General features: G+C 33.2%; 1 protein-coding gene across 1 annotated transcript in view; it reads right to left on the bottom strand.

The window, feature by feature from the left end:
• Positions 1–25,100, bottom strand: part of LOC124366226 (paraplegin) — a 43,849-nt gene extending 18,749 nt beyond the window's left edge. Inside the window, exons 1-8 of the mRNA XM_046822618.1 lie at positions 24,664–25,100; positions 20,415–20,690; positions 16,913–17,053; positions 10,900–11,133; positions 7,846–8,010; positions 4,158–4,309; positions 1,753–1,972; positions 442–604 (exon numbers count right to left, since the gene is read on the bottom strand). Of these exons, the coding sequence (XP_046678574.1) occupies positions 442–604; positions 1,753–1,972; positions 4,158–4,309; positions 7,846–8,010; positions 10,900–11,133; positions 16,913–17,053; positions 20,415–20,690; positions 24,664–24,933 (1,621 nt within the window). The 5' untranslated portion in view covers positions 24,934–25,100. The remainder of the gene's footprint in view (positions 1–441; positions 605–1,752; positions 1,973–4,157; positions 4,310–7,845; positions 8,011–10,899; positions 11,134–16,912; positions 17,054–20,414; positions 20,691–24,663) is intronic.
• Positions 25,101–26,045: the final 945 nt, after the last annotated feature.

Genomic DNA, 26,045 nt, shown 5'->3' with positions numbered 1-26,045 from the left:
GTAATTTTGACATTGTTTTCAATCACCAGTTCATAGGTCACAAGGCTTGGCCTGCCATTGATGGATTGATTAATTTCTTTATTTATTCTTCTTGTAGACGAAAAACTACTGTGGTCTTCATTGTAAACATTGATACAGCTATTTTTGAAATTAATACATTTGATAATAAATGCCTCTAATAATTTTTTACTATACACACTACAAAGTTCAAAATAAATTTAATTTTGCTGGTAATTTTTTGCCTACATAAGCTCATTACATAATGCATTTCACATGGTGGGATTTTCTAGCGTTGGAACATGTGACACTTTATGGACAGCCCTGATTTATTAATCGGGAAATCAGTACTTAATAACGATAATAAACTCAAACTGTGATAAAATATAGTACCAACTAAATGTGGAGTGCACTTTAAAATCTATTTATACATTAGAAATTTACCACTGAAGCCAGGCGTGAGGTAAGCCATTCGGTGGGAGTATTTGGAAGGTTGATCTTCCAACGTTATTCCTTTAAGGTGAGTCTCAAATATTTGCTTGCGTTCCTCCAGAGTTGGGAGGTCTATAAGGATATGACGGTCGAACCTGCCTGGACGTAGTAGAGCCTGTAATATATGATACATTATACTTCCATTGTGACTAAAACTGGAGCAACGACCCATAAACAGCTAATTTAACAGTAACAATCAATATAGGATTAAACTGATGAATGATATATAACATGTATTAGACTCTGACTAGCTGAATTATGGCTTAATTCAGTTAAAGAGCAATAAAGTGGTACAGCTACAAATACCAATTAATTAATTATTGAGTTGATGTGAGATATAAGTACCAAAACACTTTTAATTGTTCCAAATAAATAGTTCTTTTTCTATATTGGTGAAGATGATGTGTTGAAAATTTACTTTTAATTATACAAAACAAAAGAAGAAAGATAGCTGCTGGGAAAATAAAAAGAGGAATAAGAGTAAAATAGGTTTGACTTAAAGTTAAGTCTAGAAGTTTATAAAAAAAAATAGTTGGTGTCAGAAGTAGTGGCAGATTTCGGGCAGCTGGTAATGACTAGAGTACTAAAAATTTTGATTAAAAATTACACTATAACAGTATTTAATTATATATATATATATATATATATATATATATATATATATATATATATATTAGTTCTATACTTTACATTGTATAAGAAGAAAACACAAAACACTTCCTAGTACAATCATAAATATTGGTATATAATTTTAAACATTAAAAATTATAAAAAAACAAATCCTACTATGATCATAAACATTGGTGGCAAATTAACAAATTATAATGCCGTTTTGTAAATACTAATATTTACTTCTTAATTTTGTCACATTAGATCCTTACAGGCACAGTAATCAGGATATTGTTTTGCCCAATCAATCCTCTGTATTGTATTGGAACTCTTAATTTATATCACTACTTATAAAGTAAGTACAGTCCAAAATCAAAAGAGCCCAATCAGCCAATTACATACAAATCTTGCCCAAACGCTGAGTAGCAACTCTGAACACAGCCAGCCTTTACACTAGATTTTCTGAGCTGAGCCAAGTCACGTAAGATCTCACACAATGGCCTGCCAAGGCCTAAGGGTTAAGTAACTCCTGCTATTTATACAAAATAAAATATGGCATTGTGATCTACCTTTTTGAAAAGCACAAATAAAACCATCAAGCAAAGTTAAATACAATATAACTAAGAATGGAAACAAGTTGAAATCACAACTGACCTTGTCTAAGACGTCAGCTCTGTTGGTGCTGGCCAACATAATTACCCCTTCCTTGGAAGCCATGCCATCCATCTCTACCAGTAACTGATTGAGAGTCTGTTCACCCTCTCCTGACCCACCGTCCCATTGTCCACTGACACTTCGCTTCCGACCGATCGCGTCGATCTCATCAATATAAATTATACAAGGTGATCGTTTGCGCCCCTCCTTGAATAAGTCTCTAACAACAGACAATCAAACTATTTTACTGAAATTCTAATGCATGAAACATAAACTTGTATTACAAAGTTCGGATGCCTGGCAGAGCTGAGTAATGACTTGTTTGAGAGTGTTATACAGCAATATGGCCGACAGGTTTTAATGAGATAATGAGATTTATTCCAAAAAAATATAAACTTTACAAACAAGATTATTAAGGAATATAATCTAACCACATTAACAAGTTGCGTGGTTTAACTGGTGTAATAACTGTGCGAGTTTTGGGCTTGGCATTAACAACAAGCAAGAACTTTTATTATAAATGGTTGTCTAGCTGAAATTGAGTAATGATTTGTTTGGAATGTTGCACAGCAGTATGGGCAACAGTGTTCAAATGGTTTTTATACAGCCTCAATGCTTTTAAAATTACTCTTGTACAATTACAATTCTATAGATGCAGAATTTTATCAACTATTGCACCTGTGAAACCTGATGGCCATACTACTATGTAACATTCCTAAACAAGCCATTACTCAGTCTCAGCTAGAAACTATTTGTAATGAAGTTCTTGCTTGTTGCTATTGCCAGGCTAAAAGCGTGTACCATTATTACACCTGTCAAAATTACTCAAACACAAGTTAATAAAGCTAACCAAATCATATGTAAAAATCAAAAGTTCACATTTGATTACCTATGTATTTTAGTCCCTGAAGTTTCTCAAAGTAATATTTACCAGACTTTCACTTAATTTTTAGAGTATTGAAAAAGAGAGTTGTTAGGTTAAAAAACCTGAGTATTCCATTTTACACCTGAGATTTAAAACAGCAGTTAACTGTATTCGGTTTATCATTCCTTTTCATCCAAGCAGTGAATCATAACAAATTACAATTTTCAGCAACTTTTTTGGGAATAACAGGATACAACTTCATGGATTTGGTAACCTTAGAAAACACTGATATAATAAATATATATTATTTATATATGTGTGTGTTAGTTTGGTTATTTAAACACGTACATGATAGATACGGCCAAATACAAAATAATTGAATCGTAAAAAGTACGTGCTCTGTGGTATAATGGCACATTCACCCAGCAAGTGAGAGATTTGGGTTTGAGTCCTGGCGGAGTAAGTACTTTTTGTGATTCAATGTTTATTGAAATAAAATTTGGCTATTGCCATTAAAACAAATTTAATTGAAGTAAATAAAAGTTGTTTAACAGGTATTTGGTCTTCCGATCATATGTTAGTTTGGTTATTTAAACGCATATGTGACAGATACGACCAAATATAAAATAATTGAATCATAAAAAGTAAGGGCTCTGTGGTGTAATGGTAGCACATTTACCCGGCCGGCAAGTGAGAGATCTGGGTTCGAGTCAGTGCGGAGCAAGTACTTTTTGTGATTCAATGTTTATTGAAATTGTATATATATATATATAGGTAAAAGAACGTTGATGAAGTAACATATTTTAACAACATGTTTTGATCTTGTATATAATAGATTTTACATTTTCTATGAAGAAGATTAACAACTAAAATGACAATTATATAAAAAGTTCTTGTATGAGCAGTAGAGGTTACTTTCTATTTCCAAAAAGTATGTTCCTACTGATGTGATTATCACTGAAAAAAGATCTGTCATTATCTATGGATAAAATAATTGAAAGTCTAGTATGATTTTGAACCAATCAATTAGGGTATTATTGCCAGGAATTAGTGTTAATAAATCTTGTTCATCTATGTAAGGTATTTTCCCTAAACCCTGTTTAATCACCAGTGATCATGTTCGAGTAAAAGCACTATCATTCTGTCTGTTAGAATTTTAATCCATGAGGTATAACTTGCTGAAAATCTCGTTCTTAACATTATCCATTATTCATTAAATCCAATGATTACACTTATTTAATCTTTACAGCTTATCACAAAGCTGAATGCAACAACAAGATGAAAAAAATGAAAGAGTATAAATTTGATGCACCCCACCCGAACAAAGAGAGAAAACTGGCTAACTGTGGAGACAGTGCGCAATAGTTCATCACTGAAAGCAGGCTACTAAGCTCACACTGACTCAATAATGGAACAGCTGCATGTTTCTGAGCATATGCCAGTGTCATGTAACTTTGGTCTAGTTTGCCACAATAAACAGGTTAATCCTATAGTTTATACCACAAATTTAACATTTTATTATAGTCTTATCATCCAATACCTGACTCTAGCTGCACCCAGTCCTCCAATCATCTCAATGAACTCGGAGCCATTCATGGAAAGAAAAGGCACATTAGACTCTGTAGCCACAGCCTTCGCCAGCAGTGTCTTACCACAGCCTGGAGGACCCAGCAGCAGGGCTCCTCTGGGAACCTGAGGCGCATTAAGTTTCATTACTTCTATTATCATTATTAAAAATACTATGTATCATTAGTTCTACAATTTCATTACTAAAACTTTCCATTTGTCATCTTTGTGTGGAAAATCTTTCTTCTTGACATGAGTTAGGTTACGGCTTATATGCAACGCAGGATCTCAGGTGAATCACATGAATGACACTTCAATGTACTATAAACATGTATAAACAGCAATAACGAAATATATTAGTACTATATTGTATTTACATGAGATACTGAGATGTCTTTTTTCTGCCAGTGTCTCTCTTACAGTTGAGAGTAATCCACAATACAAGTATATCAACTTTAATGGTTTTTTTTTAGTTTTCTGAGGGGGTTTTATGCACATATTTAATGATACACAGTTAATTTTGTACATCAATATTCATAACTGACTATTTATTGTCATTCCTTGCAGTAGAATGTCTATCAAAAGTGTACGTTTCCAGTCCCATAAACTGTGACCATGATTTTCTTTGATGAAGGTTCTTGCTTGAATTTCCGTGGCAACGTTGGGGAGTTTAGGTGATGCAAATTACTAGATTGACATTAACCCTGGAAACTGGCCATCATTTTTCCCAAAATGGCAGGCACTTTTTGGTGATTTTGTAAGGGTTTTGTATTTTAATCACTGCTCATCTATTTTTTAAGATAAAAACATTTTAAAAACATCAATGTCTTTAGAAATAAATGCAGTTTCCCAAAAAAAAATATTAAAGGTTGAATCATTTAATGTATTTTTTATTTTTTTTACAGATTAACGTAAAAATATTAGTAAAGAATAAATTTTTCTCAAAATGTATAGCACCCTCTCAGGTAATATGAAAGTTTTTTAGAATAATTCTAAAATATACAAAACTTTGCTTATATACCTCAATTACAAATTACAAAAAAATTTAGGTAAAAGAAGTTTATTGGTACTTTTGAACAATATATCTATAAAAACTACAAAAACTGAAAAAAGTTTGTATAGCACTATTATGTATACCATTTTGACATTTGGAATCTATTGGATGAACAAATATTTTTTTCTAAGAAATAAATATATTTAGAAGAGAAAAATATGACATTTATAGAAGTTTACATTGTATTAAGATATTTTTATATGGCAACAAACTTTTTTTTAAATTTTTACAAAAGTCAAAATTGTGAAATAAATGCCTAACTTTTTTAGCTAACAATTTTCTTTTCATCCAAATATTATTTATAAAGATAGTACGTTTATTGAAGTTTACAAAAATGTACAACAATGTATTTTTTATTTTATATTATTTTTTGTTAAAAAAATAAAACAAGCGATGGTCATAGAAATAAAACGCTAATACCTTCAGAAAAAGTAAAAAAAACCCTTTTTCACTTTTATAATAAATACCTTTGCAAAAATTTAAATCAAAATTTAATTTTAATTAAAATTAAATTGTCTACAAAAATTATAAAACACTGAACCTACGTGAACATAGGCTTATTTTCAGTTTCACAAAAATCCAACCTATTCCCTAAAAACTTAACCTAACCTCTACATTTTTCACTTCACTAATTAAAAAAAAAAAAAATCAATAAACAAACTTTTATTTATACACACTAAATAACGAAATGTCTAAAATATCCTAATAAATAGCAAGCAATACACTAATACCGGCAATGGCGTAATAACAACAAAGAAATCAACATGGCAACCATGCGATGCGTTGTTCTTCTCTACTGGCTGAGTCGGTGATTGCGCGACAGAACAAAAATAAAATACTAGTTCATAGTCTTCGTTGTCTATTATACTGTTGCTTAGAGCAATTCTTCTTCTTTGTTTTGATATGATTTTTTCACTATTTCCAGACAACGATAAAGTAACAAAAATAACAAAATTTAATGAAGCTATTTTCGACGCATTAGGCATTTTGGGATTTTACAAAACACAAGCTTTTCAAACGCTTATTTTATAAACATTAATTTTCCTACTTGGCTATTGAAAAGATGTTTCTGAAAGCCAAGAATACACTGTTTTCAATGACGACACTTACGATCGTGTAGAACGTAAACTCACGATAGGGAATTTTTACAAACATTACGGTAATTTTTAGCGTGTTCGGAAATTACGCAAACAAATGGCAATCGGAAATGTGAACATCCAAGTTTAGAATTTAATAATGAAAGATTTATAACTTAACTATAGAGCGTTTTATGGTATAATATGAAACCTTGAATCTTTATCTTTAGATTTACGTATGTTTTACTTCAAACAAAGTAAAAATAGACTTGCTGTGAGAGATCATATTACGACATAGTTAATGCGTCGAAAATAGCTTAGTGCCAATTTTTGAAACTGTAGTTAATGCGTCGATAATCGCTTAAAGCCAGTTGCAGGGTTAAGTCACCATCCTTGTGATAGCACTCCAAAAAGGACAAAGAATGTGCCATACGCATTGCTTTATGTTCTTCTGTTAACACTTGTGGAAATGTGTGATGAAGTTCGTCAATAGTAAAGTGCTTGTTTATGGCAAATTTTCTTATAAATTTTTTGTGTCCAAGACTTCATTCATGAGAGTAGGCCATCCAGGTCATTCTTCATTATAAACATTTGTCCTTCCTTCATTAAAAAGCCTACACCATTTCCTCACAATTCCATTGTTCATTACACTTTCACCATAAACTTCAACAGGCTGCCGGTGAATTTCGGCAAAACCGAATTAACTAAGTGCACTTCCCAATCAGTGGATGTAATGATTGACATGGCAACAATGAAAGCGGTATAACCATACAACCAACACTGGCAGAGACGAGAAATGTAATGGCAGCTTAATGACGGATGGCCAAGAGTGGCTGTAATGTGAAAGAATGTGCGGGCACAATGCGCAATTGGTTCTTACTTTAAAAATGAACCTCGTACTAGAAAAAATAAACCTATAAACAAACTGAGTGTAGTCATTTGAGATTTTAATACGTTACATTGTTATTCATAGAGTGTAAAGAAAATAAATAGTGTGGAAAGTCAATGTTTTATGTCAGCAACAAGATTTCATTTCACCTTTGTTGTAGTATCTATATAAGTCAACGACAACTTTTATTGTTTTAACACTGATATAAAACCAAGCTTAATGAACATAAATGTGAATGTATCATGTGGCAAGATATCTCAAGAAAGATTTCATCTGAATACACTAAATTCCATGCAACAACACATAACCTATATTGTGAAACATTCAATATACACAAGAATGAAACACATGATAGTGCAAGTGTACAACCATAGATTTTGGCAGAGCATCATTATAGTCTATCACTACATAGGCTGACACAATTTCTCTTTTATCTGCCAGAGGAAATGTACAAACGTCTTTTTTTATGATTTTCCGACTGTATATCTTGAGAATGAAATGAGCTTAAGATTTGAAGTTTTGCAACCAATCTCAGCAAAGCCTGTTATGGGACCATGTGTTGTGGTGTATTCCTACCTTGTTAACAATGAAATCAGAAAGGATAATTAGTTGTAAATACAACTATATTCTAAAAATACATTACCTTGGCACCTAGATTCCTGTAAAACTCTGGTCTCTTAAGGTAATCTACAAACTCCATAACTTCTTGTTTAGCCTCAATGAGGCCTGCAACATCTGAGAATCTGACACCCTTGCCCGAGCCAGCTACTGGATCCACTAGGGTGAACTTGGCTCTCCCCATCTGAGACTAGAACATCATTTTACAGAATTTAACACAAAATAACATTTTGCTATCTTAATGCAATGATGTACAATTTAATATGTACCATTTCACACTTTCACTGTTATCCAAGTATGTATAGTCTTTTCATATTCCCATATACTGTACCCTACATTATTAGGTTCCTGAACTAAATCTAAATAGCAAGTACAAACATAGAACACAGCGACACAGCCTAAGACTTGACAAACAACACTGTGCTAACTATAATCTCAAAACACTAACCATTGGCTATACAAGGTGAGTAAGTTTGACGGTTGTTTGCTTTTCTTACTCACTTCGTTAATGTGAGCTTAGGCTCTGACAGATGATTGCTATCTCACATCAGCATCATTGATGACGATAACTATGATTTTTCATTTAGTACCTCGAGTTACATCAGTGGAGTTTTTTAAGAATTTTTTATTGCATTTGACGTTACTGTATGCAATAAAACTACAATGGGATGAAAATTTGATAACTACAATTTCAACAAGTAATAATGTGACTCAAATAATGCAATAGAGTGTTAAGTATAAGTTAACATCTGTATACCGCATAGCTAAAGTCATTACATAATAGACATTTAATTTTAACAACCTTTAGGTACAATTTTGGTAAGTTTAAACTAAAATATCTCTCTATATATAGCACACAGTTACACCACTAGCCGGGCTACAGTCGAGTCTTGATCATGGTTGACTTCAACACAAACATACTAAAAATTACAGATTACAATACTAGGCAAGTGATAACAATATTTGTCTCCACTAACATGACTATACTGCCACTACGCCCGACACATCACACTGCCGAATCAGACACCCTCCTGGACCTTCTAGTTATTAATGACCCTTCTGACATGACGCATCTCAGAATTATTATTTAGGGCTATTTCCAATTCCAGTCACGATCTTGGGTACTGTGTTATCAAAGTCAAAGCTCTAAAACCAAAAATAAAATTTATTAAATACAGAGATTTTAAGAAAATGAACTAAGCTTCTTTTATGTATGATGTTTATTCAACCCCATGGCAGAATCTACAGACATTGCAATCTGTCGATGACATGGTTGAAGAATTTAACATCACCATTCTAGGCCTATACGATAAACATGCACCAGTTGTTACCAGATGCATAACATAGCAGTACCCAGTGCCTTGGATCACGTGTGAAATTCTTAGCTAGATGGCTCAACATGATTCCCTGTATAGGAGAGCTCGACGAGCTAGTTAGCCCATTTTAATAGTTCAATATTAAAAAATTAGGAACAGAGTTAAATAGCTTCTGCGAAATTCCAGATTGAGATATGAGACGTGTTAACTGTTTGAAAAGAAACAGTCATCTAGCGACTTGTGGTGCAATGTTAGGAAACTTGGTTTGGGCAAAGACCGCGCTTCTCCTATGATCCAATTACCCTTAAATGATCTTAATAACTATTTTGTTTCTTGTTGTCAGACTGTCAATACAAACCAAGTTACGGATCATGCTAAAAAAACTTCTAAATATGCCTATAAATCAGCACAAATATGAAAAATTTACTTCTAAACCTGTAATACAATCAGACGTTTTGAAAACCATTCACCGTATTGGTAGTAATGCTGAAGGGTCTGACGGCCTAAAAATGTGATTAATAAAAACATGAAACACATTCTTTTTGCAACTCTCCCAATAATCACATACATTTTCAACACATCACTGAGACAGGGTGTTTTCTCTTCACTTTGGAAGTCTGCTATTATCCACCCCTTGAACAGGACCTCAGCTCCAACGTCTTGCCAAGACTTCAGACCAATTACTATTCTACCTGCTCTATTCAAAGGCGTAGAAAGAATTGTGCGCTGCCAGATTACTAATTATTTGACTTGCAATAAAATTCTAAATAATTTACAATCAGGATTTCGAACGGGATGTAATACTGAAAATGCTTTACTGAAAGTCACTGACGATATACAATTCGCAATGGACCAAAAACTAAGCACAATACTGACACTCTTTGATTCCTCAAAGGATTGTAACTGTGTAAACTACAGACAACTATTGACAAAATCAAAGGATCATTGGTTTTTCAGAAAATGTCCTGCAATGGCTGGGGTCTTATTTGTCTGGCAGAAGGCAGTGTGTACAGGTAGGTGAAATAGCACCCAACTGGCTGAGTGTTGAGTGTGGTGTTCCTCAGAGTTCCATACTTAGTTGTTTGTCTTGTACATTAATGACTTAAGCACGGTACTGGTACACTGCAAGTCCCACATGTATGCTGATGACCTCCAGATATATGTCCATGTTAACCACGCTGAGAGAGCATTATCTGGGGCGGGGTCGGCATAGGTCTCTTTGTTGCAGTTGCACTAGCATAAATAGTATATGTTTTTTAAATATGATATTATATACGAGTAAATTGTTATTACTCTGTGTGTGCGTCCGTGTTTATGAATGTGTTTATACACCTTTTTTATCTTTATAAGATTTTTCAGTGTATATTCCTCAATAAAGTTGTACTTTTGGTTGTTAATATTGAAAATATTTACAGTAAAATATTTAGTTTTATTATAATTTAAAAATAAGAATGTTTTGTATCTGATATTTATTGTATTATATGACATTAAATATAAGAAAGGACCATGAGGCCCTAATTTTGCCTCAAATAAAGAAATATTTCATTTCAAGAAGTATTTCCAATACGACTTACAGATGGTGGAGGTAGTAGCCAAGTGCATTCATTGCAGTTGATTTGTTAAGACATGCAGGATTGTATATGCAGTTTGAGATTTATTAAATAATGTGACACTGGCTAGCTTTTTAATGATTTTATGGAATAAGTAAAAGCAATGCAACATTTAAAATTAATAATTTTACGAAACTGAGAAAAGAAACTTACAAAGTAATCGAAGGACACAGGAGAGCGCATAGTTCGAGCTCTGTTAAGGATGGAGATGAGGATGGCAGCCATGATAAGAGACACTAGCAGTTTCCCTGCTGTATCAGTGCCCCGCTCATAAATAACAGGAACGCCCCCACCAAGCCCCACTCCAAGGCGCTCTTCTGCCTCTCTCAACTTTTCCTCAAACTTCTTCATATCCACAATGTTCATATGAAACGTTCTGTGCTCTATCTGCAACCACCAATCATCCATTAATACATAGGCCTACATACATACATGTATGAGTAAATCTTACTAATACAGTTTTTTTTTTTTTTGGGTAACCTTTAAATTCTTTTCATTTAACTAAATAACACTATTCAAACCAGAACTGAGGATATTCAAGATTCCATGAGGATAATGGGCACTATGACAATCATGTCACCTTGGAAAACAAGAGGTTGGCTTAGTTCCAACCTCTTCTAGTCAATGCAGGCAGAGTGAAATACTTCCTCATGCTTACGATTTAAAATGCCATTAACATTAAAAGAGCTCTACCCACTCCAACAGTCATTTTCACAGCAAAATAAACCTATCGATCAGCCCTTTCTACACAAATATGTTGAAATTTTGGGTTAGTGATGTGCTGCTCCTGGATATTCATCAGATTGCCAATATTTAAATGGTTATTGCTATACCAAGTGTTAGTTCAACTGGAAGGCATAAACCAAAAGAACCACACTGGGGACCACTTCTCTGGGTTTTTTTTTTGGGGAAGTGAACTCTCCTGGGAAATAGTTTAACCTACCAAACCCCTACCAGTACGTTGGTATTATCCGGAGGCCACTATTTTTGAAAGAGCTTTTCTTCCAAAAGGAGACTTAAAAAATTAATTTATTAGAAAGAACAGTCTTTTTTTAATTTATTGTGAAAATAACATATCGTTATGACGATTGATTTTTCTTTTCTGTCTCCAAAAAGGAGGTGATGTAGGTAGAAGGAGGCCACTCTGTCCCTATCTACTACTTGTTATTACGCTGTACAAGTAGGTAAATACATACGTACATATTACAAATATAGAGTTAACGAGCACTCATTCGATCTGAATTTGAGTAGCATCTCAAGGGATGTTTTTCTATTTTCACCAGAAGTGCGGGGCCACCGAAGCCTGCAATTTTGGCAGGGATACGATGGCCTGCAACTAGCCTGCAAATACGATGGCCAGGGATATTTCCAATCGGTACTCTCTCAACCTCAGATCATCTAACGTGATCTGATGTTGGAAAAGTTAGACAGTCTAGGACGTGATCTGAATTCGGGCAACTACTGTAGGGAAATGCCCCTGCCACCCTGCACTTTTGGTGAATAAAGATAGACATTCCTTGAGATAGTATCCATATTCAAGCTCAGATCATGTGTATGCTCATAAATGTTATCTTTAACTTTGGTATTACTAGTTACATATTTATGATAATCTAATCTAAGCTACTAATATAGTGTAATAGCATGTAGTATATAGGGATAGAGTGGCCTTCTTCTGGCCAACATTACTTCGCTTTGGACGGCAGAATACAAAGAACTGGTCGTCATAATGATGTAGTTTGACAATAAGTAAAATAAAAACAATACAGTACTTTCTAATAATACAGAATCTACAGTCCCCGGTAAGAAAAAAAAAATTAAATAGTGACCTCCGGTTAATACAGACCGTAGCACCGTGCTTGGCGCGTAGGGAGGGAAGCGAGCGAGAGACTCAGACTTCTCCACCTACATTTTCCCTCCCGTGCCATCGCGGTAAGACGTATGTACAGTCCACTCTGTTCTTTGCCCATTCCAAACTCTTTATAGTCAAGCTTACGCATGAATTCTGACAACTGCGATAATTTAATATAATTTTGACGTATACTGTTGTTTACTCCACATACTATTAGATACGGGGTTTTACAGCCATAATTCTATAAATAGTTTCAATTACATAAAAGGGTTTTTTTAGCCTACCGGTTTTCATTAGCAAACCCTTGTAATGATTTAAAGTTTTAAAACCATTTATTTTACAGCACGTTCTTAATAATTAAATGTGATATTTAAAAAACAATACAACATCAAACAAAAACTTATAAAAGTGTAAATTAAGCGTTTACTTAATCGCTTACATTTACAGTTATTTATGTGATACAATAATAAAATTATACCATGTAATTTAATCGCCCAGCTCTTCGATTCCGGACATATTTCCATCTGCGGCATTGCTGTCCTCAGATTCCAGGAAGTCGTCTTCTTCACTGGAATCCTCACCAAGATTGATAACGAAAGATTCGATAACATTTTCAATTGGTCCTTGATTCCCTATAAATTCTAATTCCTTTTGCTTTACATGTTCACATATTTTTTTCCATGTCTCAACCGTTATAGACTCAAACTTATCATTTACCAATTTTATGACTTCATCCATTTTAAAACGTACATTGTAAGCACCAACCCAATTTTTTACTTCAGCCCAGATAAATTTGATGGCATTTAAGTTCTGGATGATAAGGAGGTAGTCTAAGGACTACATGTCCTTTTTCACCTAAAAGCTCATCAATAACATATCTTTTGTAGGCTGGTTTGTTAGCTTTTATAATCTCATAAAGTTCTACCTTTAACATAGTGTGTGAATATGGAATATTTTTTTCAAGTAACCATGCTTGCATATCACATTTCCTTGAATTTGAAATAGGACTTTTGTCAATTTCCACGTTGTGATAGGAAGCGTTGTCAATTATTAGAACGCTCCTAGGCGGTAAGTTTGGAATTAATTTTCTGTCAACCATTTTTTATAATTTTCATGATTCATATTATCATGGTAGTCTCCTTTTTTGTGATTTGCCTGCCACATAACTAAGCAGTCTTTTATAAAACCCATCTCACCCCCGGCATGTAATAATATCAGGCGGTTTCCTTTGCTTAACGGGACAGCTAAACCCGCTGTGGAATCATCCGACCCAGCCTTTTTTGGAGACGTGTGTTGAATCAATATATGATTCATCTGTATAAATAATTGCACGTTCTTCAGCTCTGTATTGAGAAATCTTTTTTCAAAAACACAAATCTTTTGTAGGAAATATCTTGAGTCTCCATTAATATCTTTTTGTTTGTTTTGGTTTTCCGCCACTTGTAGCCCATTCGTTGCAAGATGCGGCTTACACTGCTTTTAGATCCTGTAAAATTAATGTCTGATCGCATTTTTTTCTTGTATACCTTTTAAAGTAGGAAGTTGTTTTTTCAATGAGGTAAAAATTATCCACAATACGCCTGACAACACCCAAATTAAAGTCGTCTAACCCCGTCACTCTTTTAGGTAAGATTCTATTTTTATTTGGCGTTTTGAAAGATGTGCCAGATTCTTCTACTTTTTTCCTCTCGCTTTTAATCCTTGTCACTGTCCTTTCTGAAACTCCAGTGGCAGCACTTACTCTCGCATTAACTTTCTTTAACGTCAATCAAAAAACCGTGGTCAGCATCGGCTTCGGCTTTCATAAATTTTGCTACATTAGATACTATTTCTCGAGTTTGGCTCTTTTTTAACCTTATTCACTAATTTTGAACTAAATAGTTCGTTGCCCTGATCAGCCATCACTAATTGCTAAAATAATACAACGTACTGTCGCACATAAACAAAACAATCACAATTGTCAGACGCTACTAAACAGAACGAGCAGCAGAAGACAGACTGAACAAAACGAATGTGACCTGTGACTGTACTGCACCACGTGGACGGGCGAAGAGGGGGATAGGCTTCTCTGCGCATGCGTCAGCCCGCACGCCATTCACCAAGCGCTATCTATACCTAAGTATCCCCATTAGCTTAACTTGTCATTAACATACATATATTCTTTATTTATATTTCTTGGCTGTCTTAAAGTATCATGTTTTATGATATCTCCTATAAAATAATTGATGTACAAATAATACAGAAAAATGTGATTTGGAAAATCTGAGAAATCTCTCATTGCAATTATTCCTAAAAGGATCTTAACGCTTGCTTTTGGAGTCACCAGATAATTGGGATGGGTAAGGTTGGGAGTAAGGTCTATCTACTATTGAGATACCATGAGGAGGAATAGCGGGTAATATATCTCAGGCTTGTCACCTTGGAAGGGAAAGCCAGCGGTATTCCAGCCTTTTCAGTCAACGGTGACAGGGGCTAACATGCCCAGGCTGGGTTCATTGATAACAACAAGAAATATTTTGTACGAAAATGTGACAAAGTAAAAAGTAATAATAATTCACATGAAAAATAAATAATTTATAATGGAAATATTGTATTTACCTGTTCGAGTAATTATATGCTCATGCACTAAGGAACTCCACCCACTCCAAAAGTCATCCTCCACAGTAGACTAGACCTATCGTAAAACCTTTCACCCAAATATTACGACATTTACGGTTAGTGACGTGCTGCTTTTGGATCCATAGGTTTGCCTAGTTATAAGTGATACTTCGGTGTTTGCTATACTCAGTATAGGTTCAACTGGAAGTTATAAACCAGCCATGTGAAAATTTCTTCAGGTGACTTTTAAAAATGGTTAAGTACACATTTTATTTTACCGAAAAATAAGAGTAATTTTGCTGTAGTTAGTATAATGCATATGTACACCAACATGTATCCTTTTGTGATGTAAAACTTTATAGCATACAGTTTATTTAACACATTCACGACAACGATCTTTCACAACTCTTTGTTAAATTTGATCCTGTGCTTAAATAAATACCTCAGAATATCGTGTACCGCGTTGGGCACACGATTGGTTAATTTTTAAGTTAAATTAATTTTTTTGGTACCCCTTGGGGTAAAGTAAATGTAAAGTAAAGTACATCTTATTTTATTCAGATGTCTTATTTTACCTGGCAAAGTTAGGGCTAAGAAGCCCTCTCTAACACTTAACCTGGAGACCAATGGCTTAAAGGTGACTTCCAAACCACCACCAACAAAGAAAAATTGAAAAAAAAAACATAATGAAATAATTTTTTGTTTGAAATTGTGAAGCCTACATACTTTTCTTGTTATACTTAGACGTTTAACGTAAAAAAAAACAGATTACGGGTTTTTGCCATTATTATTGAAAAATTTAATGACAAATAAAAAAGTCCAGAAAAAAGCTGTTGTAGTGAATGTATTAAAGTGAAGCTCTCTTGGTTTTTAATTTTATGGAGAAATGCATTGAGGAAAAAAGTATTAATACTAAATATAAGAAAGCATTTCGTATTATGGATCAACAATAATGTACGTCCATAGTCCAATGTCACCTCTTTCTGCAAAATAAGGGCTGGCAGTAAAAACTCATATGTTTAGTTCCATCTTTACATCCCTCCTTTTGAACGTTATGATTCCAGATGATATGTTATGGAATAACAGTTTTCTCTCATATTGTGAGGGATGAGTGGTAGTGAGATGTAGTAAGTTATATATAGAGAGTTGTACAAGATTATGTCTGTGTCTTTTTGTATTCTCCTGGGTGTGTTAAGAATTACAAATGTTATAATACACTTTATTATTGATATAAGATTTTCAAAAGACTGTGTTTATGAAAGTGTTTCTATCAATGAAACTCACTCTCATAAATGCTGCCTGTGGTTTATGAATAAAGCAAAGAAACAACTTACAGATATAATCCCATTATATCTTCTTCAGAAATAAAGCCAGGTGCATCATCTGCCAAAAGTATGCTCTTCCATGTTAGAACATTTATTTACATGCCACTCAGAAAGTGTTAGTATAGCTCTCATTTTCATTCCTTATTGGAAAGATTGGTAATTCAGCAGTAGCAGTGTGGTCATACAAAATGATGCATGTAATAGTGTCTTACAATTGTTTCGTGACTACAATGAGACATTTTGGTAACTGATATAACAGATTTTAATGATATCATGAATACATTTTAACTATAGAATTGAACTGTGAATTATTATTTATTTCAATCAAATAGTACGAAACAAAGGTGTGAGAAATGTTAGATATATCTGGTACTGCACTTGAAATCATGATTACCTTTCTTCCCTTAATGACAGCACCATCGTAGAGGATGATGGTAACAATGTCTATGTCTGGTCGCACGATAATCTGTTCCACCTCACCTTTAGCCAACATATGGTGCACAAACTCGTTCCATGAGACGTATCGGATAATTTGCTGTACAAAACCACAATAAATAAGACTTAATTTTATCCTTTCACATTGTTTAATACTATTTTATATCCAAAGAAAAACTACTATAAAATCTACGTACATATTTTAGATTAAACTATCTGAAATCAACTGATTGACTCAGCAATTCTATTTAGGCCTTGCTAAGCTTATAAAGTCTACATTAATATAAAATCTGAATCAATAAGACAGACACTCCTAAATTTGTGTAAAATGTACATGTTATTATAGCATTATTTTATTATCTGACTAGTTATAAAAGTATCCTTGTTGAATGGCTACAGTTAAGAAATTGTTTCTTTTTTTAAGCTTACTACTATTTCTACATGGTGGAACGTACTGAAAGGTGTTTATATGTCAAAATTAATTTGTATATGTGAAACAATGGCATTATTAATTATCCATTGCAGAATTTTTTAAAGACAATTCGCAGACTTACCTCGGATTGAAGAGAAGAACAGTGTATCAAGTTATTGAACTATATTATGAAAATCAGAAATTGATAACTGTAACCCAAGAGTTTGATGTCAACGTTTCATTCTGTGAAGACCCCCTCATCAGACTATTACAAATAGTATGGTAGTTTAATCAAGAGGGTTGTCTTATATGAATTATATCCACATTCAATAGGTCAGTTCTGATAGATAACTACACCATTCAAATGAAAAAAGTCTCTTCATTTGTTATTAGATTCTGAAAGAAACCACCAAGTTCTACTTTTTACAAGTGCTAACAACAAACTATGCAAAAAAAAGATGTCTGGATGCATTAAACCTTTATCAGTTGAAGTTTTAGGGAAACAAATGCTTCTTTGAGCAATAACATCTTTCTTTGAGATTTATGCTTTCACGCGACATTTGATTAATTCCCAGCTAAATAAGTTGTCTTCAACTCAACTGAAAATTTATTATTTAGAGTATTGTCCTATAGAATTCCTCTGTGGGGCATTTGTGCCATATCAATCTTGGAAAGAGTATTCAGATGAAAAAAAAGATGAATCATGGCAAATTTGAACAACAGAGAGTCATGTCGAAGTACTTTCAGGGAGCTCAACTTGCTAACTCTAACCAGCTTGCATATTTTAGAGACCATTTTACTGTCGATTTCAGTGTATATTGACACAGGGCAGTGAGATACACAGATATGAGACAAGAGCTCAGGAGCGCTTTCAAGCCTGACAGCATAGAACATCAGCATTGAAAGCCTCCCTTCTAGTGGTGGGATTAAATTCATTAACAGTCTCCCTGAAACACTACATTAAAACCCAATTTAAACCTGGTGTCTTGTGCTTTTTACTCAGTTGGCGAGTTCATGGAGCACACACGGGATATTCGCGGCAGTGTTGAAATCCTGGGGGTTGTTCCCATGAATTTTGTTTGTTTGTGTATGTGTGAATGTGTGCCTGTGTGCAACTGTATGGAAAGTCGGGTGACTACATTTAGTTTTTAAGATAAATACCATGAAAATTGGTATTATTATTGACTGTTGGAATACAATGTAATATATATATATATATATTATATATATATATATATATATATATATATATATTATCAAAGCAATAAATATATTCTATTCTATTCAAGTTATGTTCCATTTACTAATAACAGGATTTTTATCAGTGTTATTCTGGACTTGTTGGGTGTTTTCAGGTATTCCACCTCTTTGGTTTTCCAGTAATTAAAACTTTCCACTTTCCAGGGTGGTGTTTCTACTTTCAAGACTTATGTATACAGGTGCATGACATGTGTAAAGACTATTTTAATTTTTTCATTCTTTGTTGACTTACATTGTCATGTTTAAGATATCTCCCATAAAATAATTGACATCCAAATAATCATAAAAATTTGAATTGGATTATACTTGTCTTCTTGTCCCTTTTAATTGAAAATAAGATTTAAACTGTTATCAACTTATACATACCTGAAATTCATTTATTTATCTTTTTTAATTTTAATAATTATAAGACTGGATGCCAAATACAAAAAAATAAGGATAGAGTTGAAATTCCTTATGTTAAGTTTGAGGCCACTGGATGACGTTATAAAATTATTGGACTGTATTTTTTTTAATAGGCTGCTTCCTGAAGTAAGTATTAAGTTTAAAAGGAAGCTAATGATTCTGCTGATTGATAACACATTATATAGCGCTAAAGACTGTTTTGAGCTTGATTGCAAACAGTTAATGATTTTAGGTGTGCAGTACAATTTATCTATTTCTTCAAATTTTTTGCTTAGTTATCACTGCATTTCTTTAGCTCTTCTTTTAATATGGTACACTGTTTTCTCTAATCTTTCAGCTTGTATTTATCTTAACATATTTTCAGTGAAAATTAATTTTTGTATTAAACGATTTAGCAGAATATAGTTCAATGATTATATTTTCATGTTTTTAACTCTTATAATCTATCATTCTTGAACTAAAAGATGTATTAAAATAATATGCTTCACTTTGGTTAGGAATGAATTGACACGTTCTGTGGAATGGCCGTGGTTGATCTACAGCTGACCTCAAGCAGTTAATTCTGTTAGCTCACCTTTTACCTGTTTTAGCACATGTTATCTTTATAATATTTACTTTTTCAATCGTATATGTGTGTTTTAATGGTTTTATGGTCATTATTTCATTTTTGGTTTGATTTATTTGTTTATTGAATTCTATTCTATCATAGTTAATTATTTAATTTATGATTTATAAACAAATTATAGTCTTAATTAAACAAGGTAGGAATATGTCATAACAGGCTTTGTTGAGGTTTCTTACAAAACTTAAAATTCTAAAGCTTATTTCGTTCTTGACATGTTACTTAGTATTACATATGATGTAAAAATGAAGTTTAATGCAACATTTCAAGTTTATAGGTCTGTTTGTTTCTGAAATATGAGCAGACGGACAGACAGGCTTTTAAGAATTACACGTCTTATACATCTAATTTTGTTAACGAACAAATAAAGATTGATTTGATTTGGGTTACATTTACTGACTTAGGTTTTCTAAAGTGAAATTTAATAACGGGCTGTTTAGTACACATTTTATCCATGAAACATATTTCTTCTGTTTAAAACAATTTGCAACACAAAAATAAAATTAACATAGTAAATAAATAGTTATTTGACTTGTTCATATGTGACAAAATATATGTCATACCGTATAACCGTTCATGACCTGTCATAGTGTACAAGCTACCATCACAACCTGTAACATTGTATAACCTTACTATCATGACTTGTCACACTATGTAACCTACCTTCATGAAAAATTTAAAAACACAAATTTAGACTATTGTAAGATCTTAATGTCTAAAACATTAAATACGTCATTATATCTCAAAACAAGTTGTACAAACCTCTGGTTGGTTGCTAGAAGGAAATATCAAGGACAGCAGTGCTATAAACATGTAACCACTGAGCATCCAAAGAAAAGCTTTTGCAAGTACTGATGAGATCTTCTTGTCATCATCATTATTTGGTTTCTTGTTATCATCATCTGGAGGCTTCTGCTGATACCTAGAGGCTGAAGTATGAAGCCTCCTGGTGCTGGAAATTTGGGGACTGAATCCTGATCTCTGAAGAAGACCAATCACAGCTCTGTACTCTCTGTTTATCTGTTTCACTAGTTTGTTCTGAAAAATGTTTACATTAATTTAGAGAACACTTACACATTTTTTTCAGCTAGTAGGCATATTTATCTTGGAAAAATATATGTACACTTAACTGTTTCAATCAAGATAGAAATGTACTTTGACACTAGTAGTGATGTCTGTTACATGCTCAGTAAACAGCATGGTTTTTAACCAGTGTTTAAAATAATCTTACATTAATAAATCACTATGTGTATATATAGAACAGAACATACACATCTCAGAATAGGTCAGAGTTTCATATGACTTTTTTGAGGTAATAGGAACATTTAGATTTTTTTAACACTTTACTACCTTTGTGAAAATGTTAATAGAATTTTCTGCAAGAAAAATGTTGATTAGATCAACAAAACAGAATGTTAGATTTAGCTCTTGTAAAAATTTAGCACTTTTCCGTTCACTTTGTCTATACCAATTGAGGATTTAGTTGAGATAGTGCTAAAGATTCTGGAAACTTCTTTATCTAAATAGTTGGTTAAAAATATGAGTGCATACAGGTCCTTAAAACTGTATTTAATTCAGAAAAATAGACTTTTGACAATATTGTTCTTTGTAAAAGTTTCATTAGCTGATAGAAACAAATTATTATTATCTGGAACATTGTTTCATTTTTCCGTGATACCTACCTATTTATTAAATATATATAATAAATTGGAAACCATATATTCCTTTTGAATTTATGAAAGACTATGTAATGCATTAAATTTGATTCCCAGAAACTAATGAGATTCTAAGTGACTTATTTGTAAGTGATGTATGTTCAAAAAGTATATTTCTTGCTTAAACCAATGATGTACTTGTCCTCACACAGGCCAGTGGCACATAAGGATAGGTAAAATAAAGATATAAAGGTGATTGACCTCTCCCTTTATTAAAAAAGGTGTAATTTGATGGAGGAGATATTGAGAGGACAATCATGCACAGTTCCCGGGACTGGCAGAAAACATCAGTAACTGGTATTTGGCCTTAGAGTGAGGAGGTTCATTAGATTTAAAATTATTTAAATCTTAGAGTAAAAAATTTAAGTTCATTAGAGTACATAGTAAAATGATGGTGAACTTTGAGCAGCAATATTGCATCAAATTTGGAAAAGAGAAAGGTGATATCCAAACGAAAACCATATGCAAGATTCAGCTGTTTTTTGGGCACAATTAAAAGAGCAAGTCATGAATAAAGGATTGACACAACCGCTTTAAACATGTTTGTATATCAGTGGACAGTGAAGCACATTCTGGCAGACTCTCATCAAGTCGAAGTAATGATGTTACTGAGCTAGTGCAAATAGTTGAATGACCTTACAGTAATAAATAACTACGAATAAACCTTAACATAGAGGTCTAAACTCTAACCAAATGACAGAAAGTAGGTGAAAGTTACGGAAAACTCCTAAATTACCTTCAAATGCATTCGGTACGTACCTCTTCTCTCCACTCAAATTCTCTGCTCTTTCTCCACGTTTGAATGTTGATAACCCTGTTATCTTCTGCTTTTATGTACCTAGTCCTCCTTAGTTATTCTCCCAACCAGAAACTAAGATTCCCATTCAGTTTCCAAGATTTATAGACTATTTGGGATATAATTACCCAAATTTCTAACATGTTAATAATTTTTGTTAATAATAATTGTCACATTAATGGCCAGAGCGCCAAAATACGAGTTTTGCGTTATTAACTTATTGGAATCGTCCTACAGAACAAAACAATATAAGGTTTGACGGGGTGGAAATGAGAAATAACGAAGTTCTAGAACATAAAAAATGGAATAACTGTTCAAGCGCGGAGCAATATTTCCATGTTCTACATCCACATCGGGCATCACGTGACCTTTTGTGACCAAGATTCAACCTCTTGATGACGTCATCGGATGCGGCGCCATCTTTGCAAGTTTAAATGAAAAATAATACTGAAATGAGCAGAATTTTGATCCAAATGAACAATGTTTTTCTTAAATTTCAAGCTACAAATTAATTAGTTGTTTTCGAGTTGAGATGAGTGCCTTCGGCCATCAGCGCGGGGCAGCACCGTAGAAAAACATGCCTCGAGATAGTACGTATCAGTAAAATATCAAATTCTAGAGGGGCTGATCAGAAATATAAATTGAATTGTAATGGAAAGGCAATTACGTACCGTGTAAAAACTTAATAAATCATGAATACCCCTAATATGAATACATATATAAATGGACATTAATAGAGAACACTTACCATTAGTGTATTCCACAGAATTTACAAAAACTAAATAATCTTGTTTCGGTCGAAACGTAAACTCTTAACATGCCCGACAAAACACTCCGACACACCAATTCACTACGATTGGTCGAACTAGTGGATGGTTGATCCATGATCGTCACGCACTCACTCGATCCAACCTACAGTACACATTATCTCTGACTTCGGGTAGGGTACGATAGGCGGACCCGGTTTTTTTATATCGAAGAATATAGTCATCGATACCTAATATTCGCATCTCAAATCCTAGACTATCAATCGATATAAAAGTACCTATAGTCCTCAATAACAATCATATGTTTTAAATTAAAATATGAATTTAATATTTACAGTGATCAAACAAATTATTATAACCAAAATTAGGAAAACTGAAGACGACCATATTTACTCCTCTCACAGTTACAGTTGTTTCTTTCCCACAAACTTCTTATAATGGGTTTTTCGGTACGAATCCAACATGTTGAAGCCACGAAAAAGCAACGTCGTGTAGTTTTCTAAGATTGGCTGCCATTTTTAATAATCTGAATTATTTATGTAAAATTGAAATATTATCCTACGTGTATTATTTTAGAAGGTTTTCAGCTGTTGATATAGATTATTTGTTAATATTTAAAATTAATTAATCAGTATCGATTGATTATATTGATGGTTATGATTAAGTAATATCGTTTGCCAATTTTGATATAAAAAACCGGGTCCGCTTATCGTACCCTAACCCTGACTTCTGCCCCAGAGCGCTCAGATAACAGATACGCTATCAGTCCCACCCGCAGATAATATTTACAGATATCCAGACACAGCCCACAAACAAAACATTAAGAACTTAACTTAACTATTTATGTATATACCTTCTAAAATGATGTTATTTGTCATTTGCACACCCTAAAACCATATATATTTTTGGTATTTATTTACAATAGCGTGACCATGGAAAATGGACTTTTTTTCCTGGGGTTGGGCATTTATAGCCAAGTATTATTATCACAGGTGCATATAAACTGGGGGGAAAAGTATATTATTGTATTATATTGATGCCTTTCGGGCATTATTGCGTTCAGGATGGAAAATAACTGTCAAAATTTTGTCGAACTGACACTTGGAGGGTTAAGGAGCAGGGGCATCACGTGATCTGGGATTCGACTTTTGCAAGCTCGAGTTAATTTTTTTTTTTTCTAATAGAGCAAGCAGTGCGCAGCACTGCGCAGCGGACAGGCATCGTTGACAGGATTAACGTACTAGTCAGCATCATTTCAGCCAGAGGTAACTGTCAAAAACAGAGTTTTCAGAGGATTTCAAAAAATCGTAAATCCTTTGATTTTCGTTGCCGACGAATTTTTTCTTCACTATTGTTTTCAGGAAAAATTGTAGTTTTCAGGAAAAAAAAAAAATGAACATATACCTTTCCATGGTCACGTTATTTGTCATTTGCACACCCTAAAACCATATAGGCTATATTTTTTGTTCAGGAGGATGAGCAGAATACATTGACAACGTCAAATTCGTGATTTGCCAGGTCAACCTTTAATCTTATAATTTCCAACTTAATGGGCTTCCAAAAAAACTTTCAAAAATTTAATGGATATCCATTTTTGCTAATTTAATTTTTAATTTTTATCTTTTTGAAACACAACAATATTGTGAAGCGGATGAAGTAAATAATTACCGAAAAAAGCCAGCAAATACAGGATTTTCAAATGTCAGATCCAAGATAAAAAACAATAACCTTACCTTTCCTGTAGATGTTGATTTCAAGAACCGTTGGAATACACATGAGGCTAAGTCATGAAAAAGGCAGTTTTTGCAAACATCTGAGGTTGAAAGATTTTCACTTTTAAATCTGTCTCGAATGTTGTAGGATAAACTATTCGTTTTAATAATTTGATTTGATGGTGCAAGAATTTCACTAACGTTTACACAATTTATGTCACTTGTAGTATGCTTAATATATCTAAAGAAATTTAATGAAATGAACTTTCGGTATTTATTGATTCCCATCATAGTGCAAAATACAATAATACACTCTTAATTATTTCAACTATAAACCTATGTACATGTATGACGTAATAATATTATTCAACCTATAATGTAGAATAGTTCAATAACACTGACATAACCTCTACATAACTTGTTTACGAAAATTGCAAGAGATTCGCTTCTGCTTGTTGGTCTCCATATCTTCTTCTCCTTCTAGTTGATGCTTCATTGGATCTAGAAACAGCCCTACAAGACAATAACTCATGGCAATGTAAAACGTCAGATTTTCGTATGAAATTTCTAAATAATTGCAATAGCTTAGCAAATACCGTCCTAAAAATATATATGGACTTTGTGCTCCTTTATTAATGAAATTAAGTTTGACAATAAACCACTAAAGATTAAGAATTGTAAAAGGTAATAATTGAAAGGGCCAACATTCCTGTAGGTACTTATGTATTCTTCCCGTACTTGTATTACCATTATTCCTACATTTAAACGCCGATATCTGTAAAAAAGTAACATTAAGTTTGAATAAAATTAAATGCCTCAACAAAATGTCTATATAATCCATCCAAAAAGAATTTCTGTATCCGAGTGGTGTTGACAGTTGCAATGTTAATAAGATTTGATATTACTGCTTCTTTTGTTTATTTATTATTTTAATTATGTTTATAGTTCATTGATATCTACCAGTAAAACATATTATATTATTCATATAAAAGTATAGCCTATAGCTGAATAGTTGTTAAATTACGAACGATTCACTTTTGATAAGCTGCGTTTACACTGGTAAATAAAGTTAAAAGACAATTTGATTAACTGCTGTTGCATAATGTGAACAAGGATAAACAATTTTAAGCGAAAGTACTTGTAACAGCTATGTCACTGGTTGTTGCGGGAGTCAATTCAAAATACGTTTTCACACGACGGTAACATCTCAGCAATGTTTAGAGTGGAAGATTTTTATATCTGACACTGCTCTTCCAAAAACTGTATGAAACCATTTATGACATCACTCGCGGTACGGATTTTTACATTAGACAGTGTTACTAACCGATAATGCTTTACTATTTTCGTGTACAGCTGTCTTGTAGCGACAGCGCTCTTGAGAACTCTTTTGTCTGTTTAGACTA

The sequence above is a fragment of the Homalodisca vitripennis genome, chromosome 1 (assembly GCF_021130785.1).
Source record: "Homalodisca vitripennis isolate AUS2020 chromosome 1, UT_GWSS_2.1, whole genome shotgun sequence".
NCBI lineage: Eukaryota > Metazoa > Arthropoda > Insecta > Hemiptera > Cicadellidae > Homalodisca > Homalodisca vitripennis.
The sequence above is the reverse complement of the archived record's forward strand: the minus strand, read 5'-3'. Positions and strand labels throughout refer to the sequence as shown.